This window comes from Neofelis nebulosa, chromosome 3, assembly GCF_028018385.1.
Source record: "Neofelis nebulosa isolate mNeoNeb1 chromosome 3, mNeoNeb1.pri, whole genome shotgun sequence".
NCBI classification, from domain to species: Eukaryota; Metazoa; Chordata; class Mammalia; order Carnivora; family Felidae; genus Neofelis; species Neofelis nebulosa.
Window position 1 is genome coordinate 135527377 of NC_080784.1, and position 18597 is coordinate 135545973.

At 35.5% G+C, this 18597-nt stretch overlaps 1 protein-coding gene across 8 annotated transcripts in view; it reads right to left on the reverse strand.

Annotated features, from left to right (window-relative positions):
- Nucleotides 1-18597, reverse strand: part of PTPN13 (protein tyrosine phosphatase non-receptor type 13) — a 235138-nt gene that overhangs the window by 30710 nt on the left and 185831 nt on the right. For 5 of the 8 annotated variants that reach the window (XM_058719585.1, XM_058719586.1, XM_058719583.1 and 2 more), the window contains 12 exons: nt 14754-15217; nt 13557-13703; nt 12237-12330; nt 11297-11382; nt 10413-10572; nt 8622-8836; nt 8407-8505; nt 6053-6411; nt 4749-4932; nt 2777-2935; nt 2092-2263; nt 1781-1991 (listed from right to left, as the gene is read on the reverse strand). In XM_058719585.1, coding sequence (XP_058575568.1) covers nt 1781-1991; nt 2092-2263; nt 2777-2935; nt 4749-4932; nt 6053-6411; nt 8407-8505; nt 8622-8836; nt 10413-10572; nt 11297-11382; nt 12237-12330; nt 13557-13703; nt 14754-15217 — 2350 coding nt within the window. The remainder of the gene's footprint in view (nt 1-1780; nt 1992-2091; nt 2264-2776; nt 2936-4748; nt 4933-6052; nt 6412-8406; nt 8506-8621; nt 8837-10412; nt 10573-11296; nt 11383-12236; nt 12331-13556; nt 13704-14753; nt 15218-18597) is intronic. The other 3 variants (XM_058719587.1, XM_058719580.1, XM_058719584.1) reach the window with 2 other exon arrangements.

The window sequence follows — 18597 nt, forward strand, 5'->3', positions numbered from 1 at the left end:
ATTAGCTGGCTCTATGGTTCACAGAGATGTTAATTTTCACAAAAATATTTTCCAGATTGAACACTTTCCTCTTCCACTCATTAACATTCAGCTACACCTATGAAAATAAATGTATTCCAATCTAATTTTTAGAAATATATGAGGTAGGGGTGCTTGGATGGCTCAGTAGGTTAAACATCTGGCTCTTGATTTTGGTTCAGATCATCATCTTGGAGTTCATGGGATTGAGCCCCATGTCGGGCTCTACACTAACAATGTTAGTCTGGAGCCTGCTTGGGATTCTCTCTCTCTCAAAATAAATAAATAAACTTAAAAAAAAAAAGAAATATATGAGGGAAACAGACTAGGGATTATATTCAAAGAAAAAAAGTACACAATCAAATTTAAAGGTTTAGAAGGAACAAATGTTTATGATCAAATTATTTAATTACATTTTCTATACTTTTAAAGACATACTATGTAAAACTCACCATGTATCACAGACATAAATGTAACATAAATGTGTAATTTAGAAAGTCTGGCTGTATGTACATTACGGTAGGCAGAATAATGGCCCCACAAAGGTGGCTACATCCTAATCTGCCAAACCTGTCAATATGTTACCTTACAGGGTAAAAGGGATTTTAAAGATGTAAGTTAAGGATCTAAAGATGAGGAGATTATCTTGGGTGGGCCCAATGTAATCACAGAAGTCCTTATAAATGAATGAGGAAGGGAGGAAAGAGAGTCAGAGAAAGAGATGTGACAACATAAGTAGAGTGTTATGCCTGCTGGCTTTGAGGATGGAAGGGAAGCTCTGGAAGGTGGAAAAGGCAAGGAAATGGATTTTCTCCTGTAACCTCTTAAAGAAGGAATGCAACCCTGATAACATCTTGATTTTAGCCAACTGAAATCCATTTTGGATTTTGGATCTTTTTTTTTTTTTTTCATTTTGGATTTCTGACCTCCAGAACTATTAATAAACTTATCATTTATGCCACTATATTTGTAGTAATTTGAAACTAATGCATACATTTTTTTTTTCAATTTATTTCTATTATTAAGTGAAGGAAAAGTTGCCATTAGCATTTCTTACAATGTGAAATTGTCATGAGGTATGGTGAAAGTGACAATTCTATGCCTCATTGGCTGTAGACATGACGTTTGGGCAGAACTAAGTCTGTTCCAGCTCTGGGAATGGGCCAGGACTGGCCTAGGCCAATTGACATATTCTTATTTCTTGGTCTCAATTCAAGGGATAGCCTTAATTTAGGTCTAAGGCAAGCAACAGACAGTCCTTGCTTTACCATGGTTATTGGTGAGAATTGTTAGAAGATTGCTCTGGACGGTGCCATGTGTTAAGTGACAAAGCCACTTAACAATCATGAAGGAAACACATACACAGAAAAGAGAGTAATTGAAAACAGCAAAAAATGGAGCCATAGCCTGCATCAAATTTCACCTGATGACCACCTCATCTTTGCACTTTTAAATCCTATAAACTAGTAAGTTCCCTTTATTGTTTAAACCACTGTTGAGTTGTATTTTCTTTTACTTGCAATTGAAAACATCCTGACAAATGTGGTAACCACCCTATTATCAACTGCAAATATGAATCCAAACACTAATCCACTTAAAGTGCTCTTGGAATCTCCTATTAAGAAGTCTGTTCTAGCTTTATAAACTGCCAGTTTAGTCTGTGAGTTACTAATTCAGGAATATCTTTTTAAGATAACGTAGGTGTGATCAACAGCCTGAAACATGAGCAAACACACAAAACCCACAAGTAATTGCAGAGTACCTTGTTGCTTTCAGCACCACTGAAGGAAGGGACATGTCTAATGCTCTCTTAGCTTCTTCCAAGGTCATTCCTTGTGTGCTGACACCGTTCACATAGTGGATGATGTCCAATAGCTGGAGATTACCCTCAATGGCTGCAACTGACCTCGGATTGATATCACTAATATATATCACTTGATGAAGGCTGTCATGACCTCCAGATAAGGAAAAACCTTCAGGGAATAGAAAATATTGGTTTTCCTTAGTCTTAAGAGTACTTACTTTTAACCTAGCCAACAAAATCACACTGCACACAGCCTGAATGTGCATTACCCAACTCCTTTTTGTTGCATGTTAATATAATGTCAGGTAGCAAATGAGGCAGCACTGGCATCCTGGGTAATTCTAGAACTCGTCCTAGGACTAATCTGACTGTCTTGGGTGCAGCTCGGAGCAGATTCACTGCATCTGTGTGAGTCATGTTTGTCACATCTGTGTCATTAACCTACAAAAATGAGAAAGAGGCAAAATAGATTACAGTTTTGGAAAGAGAAGTTGCCATGAAAATACAGCAATCTCCCTAGCTCTACCTTAGCCAGTAAGAGAATGGTCTCTAATTTATTGCTAATTCCCTTTACTGTGGAAATCATAAGTACAATGAGCAAGTAATTACATGTGAAATAATAACATAAAATATCTAACAAACGCATCATTATTTTGCTAATATAGGAAATTTATCCTCATGGTAATTTAAGAAACTTTCTGTCCCTAAGACTCAAGACAGCTTATGTAATGCTTTAAGTAAGAGTAGAGGAACTTTCAAATTAAAAAGGGCACTTTCAGCATTCCCTAAACTGTTAACTATACAAAGGCCTTTATTTTTAAGAGGTGGAGAAGGAAAACATAAACCAAACAAAGAAATGGAGTGTTATATTAACTCAACCTTCTTGTTCTTCCTTCTCCAGCCCTGACTTGGTCTCTGGCCACATTTGCATAAATCCATTCTTTAATGTCTCACCTTTATGAGCCGGTCCCCAGGTCTTAGCCTTCCATCGCTTTTGGCTGGATCTTGAATGACATCATGAACATAACAACCAATACTCTGATTGCCTTTGGTTACTGTAAAGCCCAGGCTTCCTTTTTCTGATTTAATTAGGGTAATGAGGAGTTCTACTTCCTAGGGAAGAAAACAGCGACTCTTTAGGTTGTCTATTTTTGCCCATTGACGAACAGAGATGACTATTATTTCTACTGAATAGCAGAGGAGGAAATCAAACCTTAAAAGATTACTGATCTCAGCCAAGTGAAGCTAGGTCTATCCAATTCTAGATAGAATGTATCCCCATCTAAGAGTTGGGTTTAGAAGCAACACTATGTGTTGTCTAAAGATAGCTGAGACAAAACTTACTCATGCTTCAATTTTTGTATTTTCAAGGTAAACAAGGACACATGAATGGTTATACTTTGATGATCCTTTGATGTATATTTTGAGGGGAAGGTGTAGGAAAATTCTTCATCTATTTCTGAGCAATTAAGATAGATGCCAAGAGCCACAAAAGAAAAGGTTTTCTTGTAAAAACATGAAGCCTTTAGGTGATTAGATATTACAACTTCATTTAGTTGTACAAAAAATTTTTTTTTAAAGATTTTGACTGAGGGGTGCCTGGGTAGCTCAGTCAGTTGAGCATCCGATTCTTAACATCGGCTCAGGTCATGATCCCAGGGTTGTAGGATCAAGCCTTGTGTTGGACTTCATGCTGACTCTGGAACCTGCTTGCGATTCTCTCTCTCTCTCTCTCTCTCTCTCTCTCTCTCTCTCTCTCTCTCTCTGTCCTTCTGCCCCTCTCCCCTGCCTATGCTCTCTCTCTCTCAAATTAAAAAAAAAAAAAAGATTTTGAATGAGATATGAAGGTTGCTTATAGTTTACAGGGGTGATGACACACTTCTAAAGGAAATCTTGCAAAGCTTTTTTTCTCTTTTCGAAAAGATTATTTTCTATTGCTGAGAATGAAACTGAAGATGTATATGTCACACACACACACACTCTTCTAGGCAAACCAAGTATCTGAAGAGATTAACTCCAAAATGTTTATGATTTTTAGGTGGTGAGATTATCAGTGGTTTCAGTATTTTTTAAATCTGTTTTTTTAATTTTCCAATGATAAATATTTATTACTTGGATAATAAAAACAATATTGAAAAAGGCTGACTTTCAATCAATGTAAAGGATATTATTCTTGGAGATTTGGCTTCCAAACTGAATTTAAAGATTCAGAAGTTATAGGGTTATTTGTACAATGTAAAGGATTCCATTTGGGCATATACAAAAAAGTGTGGAAGAGAAAAACTTACATTCAAATTTGATTAAAAATTAAATAGGCAACTCATCAGGATTCGGGAAATAGTAGATAACTGTATTAGGTACTGTACCTATATTTCTTTTAATCCTCATCACAGTCCTAGGAGGTTACTAGCCCCATTTTATAGCCAGAACTACTAAGGCTCAGATGAATGAAGTAATTCCATAGGCATCTGCCAAATTATAGCAAGTCAGTTGTAGCGTCAGGATTTATTTCCAGGTCTTTTTGTCTTTTCCCCTGATTCTTGGCAGAGAAACACAGCAGATATGTTATCTACTTACTGGACCTGGATATGAACCTACTCAAAAAGACAGCCTTTTCCCTAAAGGGAAGCTTTGTGTAACTACATCTTAACTGACAAAACATGGAATTTGTTTTTTACGTTTATTTATTTTGAGAGAGAGAGAGAGATTGCATGTGTGAAGGTGTGAGTGGAGGAAGAGCAGACAGAATCCCACACAGGCTCCATACCGTCAGTGCAGAGACTTCCGTGGGGCTTAAACGCATAAACAATGAGATCAAGACATGAGATCATGAAATCAACCAACTTAACCAACTGAGCCAATCAACTTAACCAACTGAGCCATCCAGGTGCCCCAGAATTTTCTTAATACAGAGGAAACAACTCACCAGCTCAAAGTCTTCAAGGTGGTTTTCTAAGTCATTTTTCAAAGATGTCAAGCTTTCTTGTCTAGTTGGTTCAGAAATGTGATGCATATGATATTTATCCATTGAATTAGTGGAAGCAGATTCTGATTGGGGTTGATAGCTCTGCCCAAGAGTCATGTCCAGTGGTAGAGGGGAAGGAGGATTGCTACAGAGAGAAAGAAGCAAGACTATTTTCAAATACATTTCAATGTCAATACAGTAAGTTTGTGCCACAAACAGAAAGCGCTTAACACATATTCATGTCTGCTTATGATTGCATTCCTAGCTAATTTTTGCCTAACTCTGGACTATGAATTTATTTCATGTCTGCTAGATGCTAACAATACCCATTTTTATTCTCTGTCCACATTCTTTTTTTTTTTTTTTTTTTTAATGTTTATTTATCTTTGAGACAGAGAGATAGAGAGCACAAACAGGGGAAGAGCAGGGAGAGAGGGAGACACAGAATCCAAAGCACACAGAGTCCAACATGGGGCTCGAACTCAAGAACTGTGAGATCTGAACTGAATCACCCAGGTGCCCCTGTCCAGATTCTATTTTGAAGCTCTTCAAGCTGCATAAATTAGTAAGACAGGTTAAATAAATAGACTTTTGATTCCTAGTCATTAACTAAAGGCTGAAGCCAATATTTTCAGAAGCCTAATGTGTGTTTCAACATAATAAGAAAGAGAAGAAATAGAAAAAGAATATAAGTCTTATTCCTGTGGTTATTTTGGATGATCCAATGGGGGAAAAAAAGCCCCAAAACACCAAAAGAACTTGAACAAGTATGGTTGCACCTAGATATACACAAAGATGTAACCAAACAGTAAAATGTATGATTAATTGTTAGAGGTACAGATGTAGTCTTTTCCTTTTTTTGCCTCTATGCTTACCTTTTGCAAACTGTCTCCTCCCCACCAATCACTTCTCTTTATATTAGTACTCCCTATTCTCCTACCCCATCAGTATCAAAATAGGTCTTTTCTCTTTCTTGTAAGTAATATGAATTATGGTGAAATACAAACAACTTTCCCAATTACTAGTAAATATACTCAAGAGAGCAGCAAGTCTCAGGCTGAACGGCTAGAGAGCTTACGGTTTTGCTAACTAAAACTGTCAGTCACAGTAACTGGATATCCAATACAGCCATCATCTGCCTGATCACTGTGAAGTTCACACAGACATATTTCATTCTTAGAGAAATGTATGTTGCTGCTCCTGTCACAAACAAGAAGCAGTTGCTTTCAGTGCTACATAATAGTGTCACATAATAGTGACAATACCTGTCATCAAGTTCTGGTTTATTAGGCATTTTCTGAGGATAGTAAAACATGGTACAAATGGTGTCTTCCTGATCGTTAGATGCTTCACGTTGGCTTTGTGCCTGTGATACCATGTTGCTCAGAGTCTGATGCAAAGCTGAACTCCAACTCATATTTGGTATCTTTGCTGGAGCTTTTACTAAGTCGTCTTCTCCACTCCCACTGCTGTCACTGTAACTGTCTCTCCTGGATGTACATTGTTTCTTGTTTTTGTCATACGTTTCATTTTCATCTGAGCTGGTGCCTTGCTCCACACATGCTGCTTGAGAAGAGTCTTTACTGTTGTTTGGGAGAACTTGTGCTGGAGAGTGCAACGGGGTCTGTAATGGACACATTTAAAGAGATCGGGGTGTGACAACTTATATTAACGCTAAAACACTTAATTGAAAAGGAACATGCTGAACAGCAGCACTTTCCATTAAAATATTCAATTATTTTCTGATAATAAAGGTAACCTATGCTCATTACACAGAAAAATCATATATAAATATATGCGAAAATAACAATATCATATGACTTATACTTTACATCAGAATTATATATTATATCTTACTTTTTTTTTTTAAGATTTTATTTTTAAGTAGGGGGGAGCCAAGATGGTGGAACAGCATGGAAGATTTTATTTTTAAGTAATCACTATACCCAATGTGGGTCTCAGATTCACAACCCTGAGATCAAGACTCACATGCTCCACCAACTGAGCCAGCCAGGCACCCCTGTAGCCTACTTTGAAATTTAGGTTTCGATCATGAGTTTTTTCTAAGGTCCTTAAATATGCTTTGAAAAAAACTGCATAAAACTATGTAATGATCCCACAGATGGCTATACCTTTTACTTATTTCAGAATTCTTTTATTTTATAGAGTTGCTTCCAACTTTCTGCTACAATAGAAATCTAGAGCTTTTTTGTATGTACATTTTCACCTGAGTTTCTCATTATTTCCTTATAATTTTCTATATAATAGTCAGTACATAGGATGCTTTGAAAGGCCTTGCTAAGTATTTCCAGACTGCTTTCTACAAAGATTGTATCAATTTATATACTCATTAAGAGGAGAGTTCTACTCAGTTCTTCCTATCTGTTGCCAAAAATCAATGGAGTCTCATAAAATGCTGTTTATAATACACCTTACAGAAATCATATTTTCCTATTAATATCCTACAACTACCCCTCTCCCGGACATAAAGACCAAAGTTTCTGGGGCCAGACACTGCTGCCTTTCATACCCAGGGGTCATGTTTATTGGTAATGGAACACACTATAAAGTAGAGAGGACAAAAGTTGTCCTTCAATTGTATTAATATTATTATCCATCTATGTATGGATTCCTACCTATCAGCATGTAATTTATAAATAACCATCAAAATAGATTTTGGATCCTTTAGCTATTCCTTGACATAAGAAAGGGAAATGGACAAACATATTGCTTGCTCTGTGATTTCTAGTATTAAAAATAAGGGCAAAAACTCTCAAATAAATTTTATTTATGTATTTATTTGTTTAAAGTTTATTTATTTATTTTGAGAGACAGCGAGCGAGCACAAGTGGGGGGAGGGGCAGACACAGACAGGGAGAGAGAGAGAATCCCAAGCAGGCTTCACACTGTCAGTGCAGAGCCCAATGCAGGGCTCAAACCCACAAACCGCAAGATCATGACCTGAGCCGAAGTTGGACGCCCAACGGACTGAGTTACCCAGGCTCCCCTCAAATCGTTTTTATTATTTAAACTAGCTCAGAATGAGAATTATGCTTCCCAGTTTGGTTCAATGAAGAAATGGACAGAAGGGCTTTGTAACCATTATTGTATTTTATTTTTAATTTATTTACTTTTTAAATTTAGGTTTATTTATTTATTTTGAGAGAGAGAGAGGCGGAGTGTGTGAGCAGGGAGGGGAGACAGACGGAGAGAGAGAATCACAAGCAGGCTCTGCAGAGCCCAATGCGGGGCTCGGACCCATGAACGCATGAGATCATGACCTGAGCCAAAATCAAGAGTCAGATGTTTAACCAACTGATCCACCCAGGCACCCCTGTAACCATGATTTGAAATCTTTTCCTATTTATGCTTAGAAAACAAACTCCTAAAATCCTAGAACTTTATAAGTGGAAAGGAGAGAAGAGAAAGTGAATTGAATTACTTTATATTACATATGCAGACTGCACTTGGAGGTCACGTGACACACCCAAGATACTCCTAGTTAAAGAATAAAGTAGATGAGACCCAGGAGATCAATCAGTGACAAAACCATGACAGCTGAATTAATCACTCAATTGCTATTCTATAAAAATATAAATTAACTTTTCATAGTTCTCACCAAAAGAGCAGGGTCAATTTCTGGTAGCACACCAGGTGAAGGTCTACATAGAAGCAAGGATACTTCTGGGGATGTTCCCCGGAGAGCAGAGATGACTTCCTAGGGGTACCATGAATGACAAATGAAGATACAGTTAAGATAGCACTATGAAATCATAATGAAAGGCTAATCCATCTCATTATTAAAAGTATTACATTCAACACCTGGGGGCTCACCTGCTGAGACAGTCCTTTCAAAGAGGCTCCATTCACTTTTAGGATAACATCTCCCACTTCAATTTTTCCACTTTCTGCTGCTGGCTGTCCAGGAAAGAGCTTTTTAACTCTTACTATGCTGGCATTCATTTGTTCAGGAATAAGACTGTCTTCTCGAGAAAAACTGAATCCTAGGCCTGAGCTATTTTTAAACAATTTAACCTCAAATGTATTCTCTGGAGAAAAAAAGACATTAAAAAAATTTAAATATTCTTATCGTGCTGTGTACACATATGTACATACAAACGTATGTGCTTTTAGACACATTTAAAAAAACCCATCTTCTCAGAATATTTACAGCTTTACAGGTACTTACTGTACTTTTATTCTATATTCAAATCCTATTTCACACTCTCTATCATTAAAAAAACTTAATAAACTAAGCTGCATGAACTAAGCTACTTGAACAGAAGAGAGGGTTTGATATCTGGGTTCTGAAAATAAAATTATGCTTTAATCCCATGTGTTTTCAAAGATTATAGAATAACATTTAAAAAAAAAAAGAGAAAAATCTGGGGAAGGGTAAGAATGAAGGAAGTTTGGGGACACAATGGGAGAAAGATGGTAAGAAGAGTGAAGCAAATGTTAGAGAAGGGTAGGGGAAAGTAAGCTGACATTCCAGTGTTTCAGTGAGGTATAATTTAATCCAGTAAATTGATATGGCATTATAGACAAATTTCAATCAACAAAAGAAGTTCAAAGAACAATAACCAGAAAAGAATGAAGTAACATATTTAAGGAAGGAGTGATGGAAGAAATAAACAATACAAGGCAGTATAAAGAGGTAAAGTAGGTATGCTAATTTTATTTTCATAATCAGATAAAATAATACAGGCTGGGCTATTTTTTCTCCTTACTTTTGCAACTAATTCTGAGGCACTAAGCATTTGGTAATCAAATAAGGATTTAAAATAAAAAGCAAAACAATGGTATATACCACCATCAGCATTTTTAAAGTAAAGGACATTTATGCCCCTTAAAATGAGATAGATGGAAATCTCAGAATAAAGGGTATTTCTGTATTATGAACACTTAGCTTTATGAAAAGCTCAGTACTACCTCATTCTTAATTTTCTTATTTTTTAAAAACTTTTATTTATGTACTTTGAGAACAAGAGCGGGTGAGGAGCAGAGAGAGAGGTAGAGAGAGAGAATCCCAGACAGACTCTGCAGGGCTCGAACTCCTGAACTGTGAGATCATGACTTGAGCTAAGATCAAGAGTCAGATGCTTAACGGACTGAGCCACGCAGGTGCCCCTATTCTTAATTTCTTATTTTACTACCAAGTAGCAGTATGTCCAAGAGCTTGCAAAGTTTGTAAGAAAGATCATGATCTGGGAACTATGAGGTGAATTTCTACCTAGGGTTAGCTTGACAAGTCCACAGAATTAATCAAAAATATAGAAAATGTTACAAGTCAAGGTTTCATATGAGTTTGAAGCCATTCTCAGCAATTATTTATAGTTATTTTTTTCCTTAAAAATTTCATTTGAATTTTATAACTATTCAAAGGACTATTAAGTGACCAAAAGTTGTTTCATGCATGACTTCATTACCTGAGGTCTTTCAGACTTAAGAGGTGCATATATATGTCCTTAAAAAAAAATGGTATAGTGATCCATCAGATTATTTATACTTGACAAGAGTAATTAGAGGGACTCAGGCACGAATTATGATCCAACATACAAAAATCAAATTTTGAGTAAGTCAAGAATAAGTTAAAGGTGAGATGACAGTCTCCCAAGGCCTGACCTTCAGTGACAAAGCTGTAGTCTTTGACATGAGTCATTTTCTTCATCTTTTCTGGGGCTTGACCTTGGGCATCTGGATCTGGAAAGGTGCACTGTGGGGTGATGGGGACATGTTCTTTGGAGGCTGGAGACTGTCCTTTTTCTAATAACAGATGAACCACCTGGACAAATGGAATAGCATTTCATTAACTAAGAAGAATTATAAGAAAGTAGGTAAATTTTGAGGACTTTATATGGTTGATCTTATAAAATCATTTAAAGTAACTGGTCCACCAAAATATAGATAGAGGGAGAGAAAAAAAAGAAAACCCAAAAACATAGATAGAGGGAGGGGAAAAAACAAAAACAAAAAACAAAGCAACGGACTGAAAATTTCAGAGTCAAGTTTTTCTTATTTTCTGTATAAAAAATAATTAAAAAGAAATTTCTCTCTTATAGAAATAACATAAACATGTTATAAGAAATTTGGGCACTAGAATAAAAACACCACTATGCTATAATACATAGACCATTATAAATAATTTGGTAAACTTTAGAAAATAATTCAGCTTTGGGCTGAAAAATGACTAGAAGTGAAAATCACTAGATGTTTGTCCTTGTTGACAAAAAGTTAAAAAAAATGCAAACTCCACCCTTCCTCCCGTCAGATCTGGTAATATTATGGCTAAATGTGATATAGACAGTCAAGTTCCCTCAGTGAAAAACCTCTTGCAATAATACCTGCTTCCCAATTTGAAGGGAAAAAAATATTAGAACGTTTACATGAATCAGGCTTGGTTTCTTGACTAATAAATTTGGAGATCTTAGTGAGACAGATATTATTCACAAATTATTTATGTTCTTGTAAGCTATCTTAAGTGGTTGGTATAATGAGCTATTTATTACCTGTCCTGTATTTCTCAGTGTTTCCACAGCTTGCTTATGGGTAGCTCCTTCCAGACTAACTCCGTTAACAGCAAGAACACGATCACCTATAAATTAGGCAGCAATTTTGAGAAAAGTAGATGATAAAATAAAGATTCTATATGCTTTCTAATATCTTGTGGTCTTGTTTTGTATTAATTTGTTTAAGGAGAGACTCAGACAAATTCTGGACAAAATTCTGTCACAGAGTTTCTTTAATATGTGTTTACTTTCTTTCCTAATTTTATGACTAATCTTAAATACAATTTAGAAGAAGATATTGTATATATTATAAAGTCAATTTATTTATTTATTTTATTTTATTTTAAAAAAAATTTTTTTAACGTTTATTTATTTTTGAGACAGAGAGAGACAAAGCATGAACGGGGGAGGGGCAGAGAGAGAGGGAGACACAGAATTGGAAGCAGGCTCCAGGCTCCGAGCCGTCAGCCCGGAGCCCAACGCGGGGCTCAAACTCACGGACTGCGAGATCGTGACCTGAGCTGAAGTCGGAGGCTTAACCGACTGAGCCACGCAGGCGCCCCTATAAAGTCAATTTAAATAAACTGACTATAAATGTAGAGAGATTGGAGGGCACTAACCTAGTTAGCTGTTATTAAAAATGTAGATGCCAGTGTTTTTACAAGAGCACTATTCCTTTCTCATTTTCTGGCAATTTGCTTCTCAGAAAGTACAAAACATGAACTGAAACACTGTCAAGATATTTTCTGATACTAGAGATTAGGCTGGAAAGAAGAGTTTTGGAATGACATCAAGGAGTTTTTTTTAATGCTTTAGTCTTAAAAAAATTGCATGTGTTCTTCTATTATGAATATTTAAAGGTCTTTATGAATTTCCTAATTTCTACTTTATTTGTTGAAATGATAATCCTATATGCAATTCCTGTACACACACACTCTACCTTTGTGAATTCTACCATCGGACTCGGCTGCTCCCTTGGGAATAACAGCTTTCACATAAATGCCACCATGTCTGACGCTGGTATTCACACCCCCCTAAATGGAAAAAGACAAGTAAAATAACATTTTGTAATATGAGAAATTTCACACTCCATCTTTCAAATCTGAGACCTAGAAAGCGTTCAATCCATCAGCCAAAGCAGCAGTACCACATCAGCACATGCAATTAATTCGAAACCCAAGAATATTTCTAGCCAAGTTTTCCAAATGTAAAGCAGTTACATTTTAGAAAAACTCTTTACTCAGAAAACAACATGTCAGATCTTGACTGTATGAAGAATTGCTCTCCCTTTGTAAGTCTATACCATGAGTTATGAGCAAGCAGGAAGCAAAATCCATCTATGCAAAATTAGTAGAAGATGACTGTCTGAAAAAAACAGCAAATAGAATAATTTGCTTCAGATCATATCTGCTAAACTGAAACTTGCAAATCTCATGAGTCAAGAAAAACATTTTTTTTTTTTTCATTTTAAAAGGCTTTGGTAGGTAAGTTTTGTTATAATGTAGATGAGATCTAATGAGTATATTCTCCATCTTTTGTGGATATACAGCTTTTCTTTCCCTACACAACAGAAAGATAATAAAATTCTAAAGAAGTTAAGGACAAGAGGTAAAGGATTATGATATTTTTAAAAGTGCTAGAACATTAGGTTTTCTTTTTGACCTCGGTATATTAATAGTGCTATTTCTACCATGTTTCTAAATGGCTTTTCCTACCTAACAATACCCTTCAACTGTCATAAATGATAATGTTACACTTTAGAATTAATACAAGTCTCAAGCATTTTCATCAAATAGCCTATGCTCATATTTTAACTACCTTAAAAGTACATATATTCCTTGGGAACCTCTAATTTTAATATACTAATCACATTTACAAATTTAGATATATTATGGAGAGAAAGGGCATATAAATATACATTAGAATTTATTTATCATGTGGGTTAAAATGTATTATTCCATGCTTATGCAGAAGTGTCAAATGTATGCAAAACATACTTATTAATTTTATGTTTTCTAAGTCTTGTATTCAGATTAAACATTATGAAACGTAAGGGGTTTGAGTAGATAGACTTGTCTAATTTCTTTTAAATCACAGGAAAAAGTGCCTAGCACAAAAGTTATTTTTTAAAAAGTTTTAAGATACAATTCAATTTTTAATTTTGGAAATATTTGACAGGTTTCCCTTTCGAAGCAAAATAAATTAATAAATTGGCATACAATAGGTTGCTGGAAATAGAGAAGAGAAAACATTTGAAAACCTTGTCAAACAGTACCGTGACACTTATCCCCAAGCTGTTATCATTTTTAGCCAGTTCAACCTCAAAGACATCTCCAGGTTTAGGAGGTGATGAAGGAAAAGTTTTAAAATTCATTTTGTTGGATGTATTCATTGAGGAGGAGGATTCCTTAACAAAGAAAAACAAAAAGATTTCTTGTTAGAGTCAGAATGAATTACTACTGGAAGATCAATATGTGTTTTTTAGAAAAATTAAGAAAAAGCAAGATATTAAAGGATAGAGTAAATTCAAAGATCATGAGGGCAGGAAGACATCTTAGAGATCATTTAATCCAATGCCTTCATATTTTATGGTTAAGGATATTGAGGTCTAGACATTAAAGGTCTTCCTTCAGGTCAAACAGCTAGATAAGGCAGAGGGAATCCCAGAACCCAGTTCAAACCTAGCTTTTACATAATCCTTGTCCAATGCTTTTTATGCTCCTGAATGTAGAAAGTATTTCTATTTCCTTTAAAAATCAATATATATCAAAGCAGCAGCTTTTAACTTGGACCTCTAAGATGAGTAGGCTTCATGTTTACTTTGCTTATATTTACAAATCCAATATAAACAATACCTAAGACCCATTTGTAAGGGCATTACCCTCTTGTGAGGAATGTTGGTTCCTCCATGAACAAAGAGCTTATGGGTCTTTTCTGAATCCGCTTGTGAATGTGAGTTTAAATTTATGTCATTTCTAGGAAATGAGCAATTTTGTATGTTGTTGTTCTTATTATTTTTGTACATTCAGAACTTCAGAAGAATTCAGACTATCAACAGTAAAGTCAACTGCCCATCATGTGAGCTACTTAAGAACAGAATTTTCAGATATTAAATTCTCTTATTAATAGAAATGTTAAATATGCAAGATATAAATGACTTGTAAAAAATAATCATAACCTGATTATTCATTCCTTTCTGTTATCAGGTAGCAAGTTCCCAGAATAATAGCCATTTTAGAATTAGTATTCAAAGCTGCTAATTTGTCAGAAAGTTAGTATCAAATGCAGCAGCAGTTAGTTAGTAACATAATATATACACGATTCCTCCTTTCCAGACTAATAAAAGCAGTTTAGAGTAGATTATCCTGCTCTGTAATATATTTGCTATTGTTTGCTTTATTAAATGAAAAAAACAAACACACACAAAAACAAACCAGAGATTTAAATTAAACTATGCCTTTTTTGGTGTTTGATGATCCTGAGTGCTCGAATAAGTAGCTTCATCCATGTCTGAATCTCCACGGTCAGAGTAATCTGTTGCATCAGAAATGCCTGGGTTTTTAGTCTTGTTTCCATTACTGTCAGCGGAAGCCCTCTTTTTCTCAGTGGTTTTGGATATCACAGAAGGGGAAGGGCTGCCGTGCTGTGATTCCTGCCAGGTTCGGTCACCCGCAGGGCTGGCAAAGAAACCATTGACCTGGCTCTGGGACAAGCTGGCACTCTCAGTCCTGGAATCCTGAGAACTCAGGCTTCCTTCACGCAGGCCCCCAGACTGCCCACAAGAGCTCTCTGAGATGTGCCTTGGGGTACCATGTGGCCAGTGGTGATCCTCAGAAGAATCTACAGTACTGTCTTGCATGTAGGAAGGTTTCTTCAGGTAGTTTTTCATGCCATTGGCAATGTGCACAGGAGTAGAAGGCGCTAGAAGTCAAAAATCCATCAAGGAGAGTAACAGGTTAGTGACACACATGTCTGGGCTTACATACTTGCAGAGCGTTTCTTAATGATTGTGGGAGAATTTTACACAGGATAACATATCCACAACACCTGATCTGGGGCCTGGAACCAAAATAAGGACCCAAAAGGTGTAGCAGGTGCTTTGTGATTCCTTTGTCCCCTCTTTTGGTCATTCCTGCTGCATCTCCTATAAAAATGCATATCCCCTTTGCCTTAACTTTTTATTTCCATTCTCCAAGACCTACTTCAAACGAGTCTCCTCTGTGAAGACTTTTTTGATTCCCTAACTAAAATTAATTTGAATCACCCAAACTCTTTAATCCTTATTTAATGGTTATTTATTTATTTATTTATTTTATATTGTCCTCCCAGACTGCATTTTTTGGACTCCAAATAATTATAAAGGCAACTCCAAATTCATTATATATGTGTGTGTGTGTGTATATATATATATATATATGTATATATATATATATATATACATATATATATATATATATATATTTCTTATCCAAAAACCACTTAAAGTGTATCTAAGTAAGACACAAATCATAGATTTGTATAAAAAATTACAGATGCAAATTTATAAGAAATTGAAAGTTTTATGTAGCATGCGAAACCAAGGAAAATTTAAAAGAAGAATGAGGAACTGGAAAGGGAATATTTGCAAAAATAACAAAAAATAATCAAAGGGTTAATATTCCTAATATGCAAAGAGTTTCTAAAAGGTAGTAAGAAAGAGATTTAAAACCCCTATGCAACAAGGGTGTGATGTGTAGACTGGAAATTCATTTTTTTTGTTAACATTTATTCAATTTTGAGAGACAGAGACAGAGTTGGGGGTGGGGGGCAGAGAGAGAGGGAGACACAGAATCTGAAGCAGACTCCAGGCTCTCAGCTATTAGCACAGAGCCCGACGTGGGACTTGAACCCACGAACTGTGAGATCGTGACCTGAACTGAAGTTGGACGCTTAACCGACTGCGTCAACCAGGTGCCCCTGTAGCCTGGAAATTCAGAGTAAAATACAAATAATAAATATATAAAGCAACATCCTCATTGTTGCTCAAGGATATGCAACTTAATGCAGTTTTCTACCTGTATGGCTGACAAAAATGAGAATGACTGATAATCTCTCATACCACTGATGGTGTGAGAAGAGCCCTGTCACATCTACTTGGCTAAATATACATTGATAAAACTTGGGCAAATTGATAGCATTCTGTCGAAAATTTAAATGTGCATACTAAATACACTTTTAGGTATATAACCTCTAGAAATACGTACATTTTCCAACGGTGTGTATACAAGTATATTTGTTGAAGCAACATTTATAAAAGGATTATAGCTAACCTAGATGTACAACAGAAAAACATTAAAATTTAATACACCCATGACACGAAATATAATGCCATATGAAAAAGGTGTATATTCATGGATGTTCAGAATATGCAGTGTGCAAGTGACAAATTGATATTTAGATTATAAAAAATAATTGGATTTTTAGTTAAAAAAAGTGTGTGTGTGTCTGTGTGGACATGCATACAGTTACCACTTTTTTTTCAATAATGTATCTATAATATACAGAAAGTGACATAGACACCAAACAGTTTCCCTAGAAAATGGGATAAGGAGACTTTTTACTTCATAGATTTCTGTATAAATTGGATTTATTTTAACAAACTAGTATGTATTCTATAACTTAAAAAAATTAGCAAACACAAAGAAAAATAAAACTTCCTCTTTGGTGGTTGATACTTGAGAGGGATAGTCTAAGATACATGCCAGTAATGTTCTACCTTCTTTGAGTTTTATTTTAAGTTACACTACAGTATAGCTACACGTGATGGGAAGAGTAATCTAGCTTTCTGAAGAAACTGTTTCACAGAACTGTATTTTAACATTTTGCTTTTAACTTTTATTGAGAATGAATAGTAAAAAATAAAATAACCACATGAAAGTCTGCTGGAAAAAAAAGCTTCATTGATCCCTGCACTAGGTAAAGTTTCTCTGCTAAATGCTCTCTTGGCACCTTGGAACTTCTTCCTAATGTTTATCATACTTACAATGAAACATTTATTTGCTTAGTTCAATATTTCAATATTTGTCTCCCCTGATAAAGTGTAAGTCTCATGAGGGTAGAGTGTCTGTGTCTTGCACACCACAGGCATTCAATAAATATTTGTTGAGGGGTGCCTGGATGGCTCAGTAGGTTACGTGTCTGACCTCAGCTCAGGTCATGATCTCATGTTCGTGAGTTTGACAGCTCAGAGCCTGGAGTCTGCTTTGGATTCTGTGTCCGTCTCTCTCTGCCCCTCCCCTGCTGATGCTCTATCTCTGTCTCTCAAAAGTAAATAAACATAAAAAAAAAAAAATTTGTTGAACAAATGAGTGAATTTTCTATAAAATATCTATTGAAAAGAAAATTAAGATGTGAATCCCTTAGAGCTTTAAATATTTAGAGGAAAAATGAGCTTCTTCTGAATCATATGCTTCTTTTGCTAAAACATGGTGAGTAAAAGAACCCAATGTTTGTTTTGTTTTGCTTGATTTGGTTTGGTTTTGGGTGCTTGAAACTCAGAAGTATGCTACAACATTTTCAAATGCAATCATCTTCCTTTGCCTAAGATGACTAGACTACAATTAGATTATAAGGCTCTTTTGGGCAGTGATGGTGTTTTCTATCTGTTGTGTTTGTTCTATCTGTTGAAAATATTACTTATATACGTACATATTTATATATATATACACATATATATACACACACACATACACTATATACATACAAAGTATTTAGTGAATATAAGAAACCATAGTCAAAATAACTCATCTGTATAAAATGTAAGAAATTTTTATGTCACAACACACTGTACAAAATATTTTTTCTATTTTATCATAATTGTCTGAAGTTATGCCTAAAATTCACTATCTAAACTTGTTTCTCAGCTAATATTTAATTATTCTTTTACATATTTCTTAGTATCTTTGGGATGAAGGTAACTTGCACATAATTAGCACTTCAATGTTTTTGAAAAATACCATTAATAATGACACCTAGGTGTGCCTGGGTGGCTCAGTCGGTTAAGCATTGACTCTTGATTTCAGCTAAGGTCATAATCTCACCGTTTGTGAGCTCCAGCCCCTCCTCTGGCTCTGTGCTCTCTCTCCCTCTCTCTTTCTCCCTCCTCCTCCCCAAGTCATGCACACACACACACACACTCTCTCTCTCTCTCTCTCAAAATAAATGAATAAACTTAAAAAAGAAATAATGACACCTAAAATTCACATTTAAGTGCCTAATAGGTACCAGGCAATATGCTAATTCTTTACATGTATTATCTCATT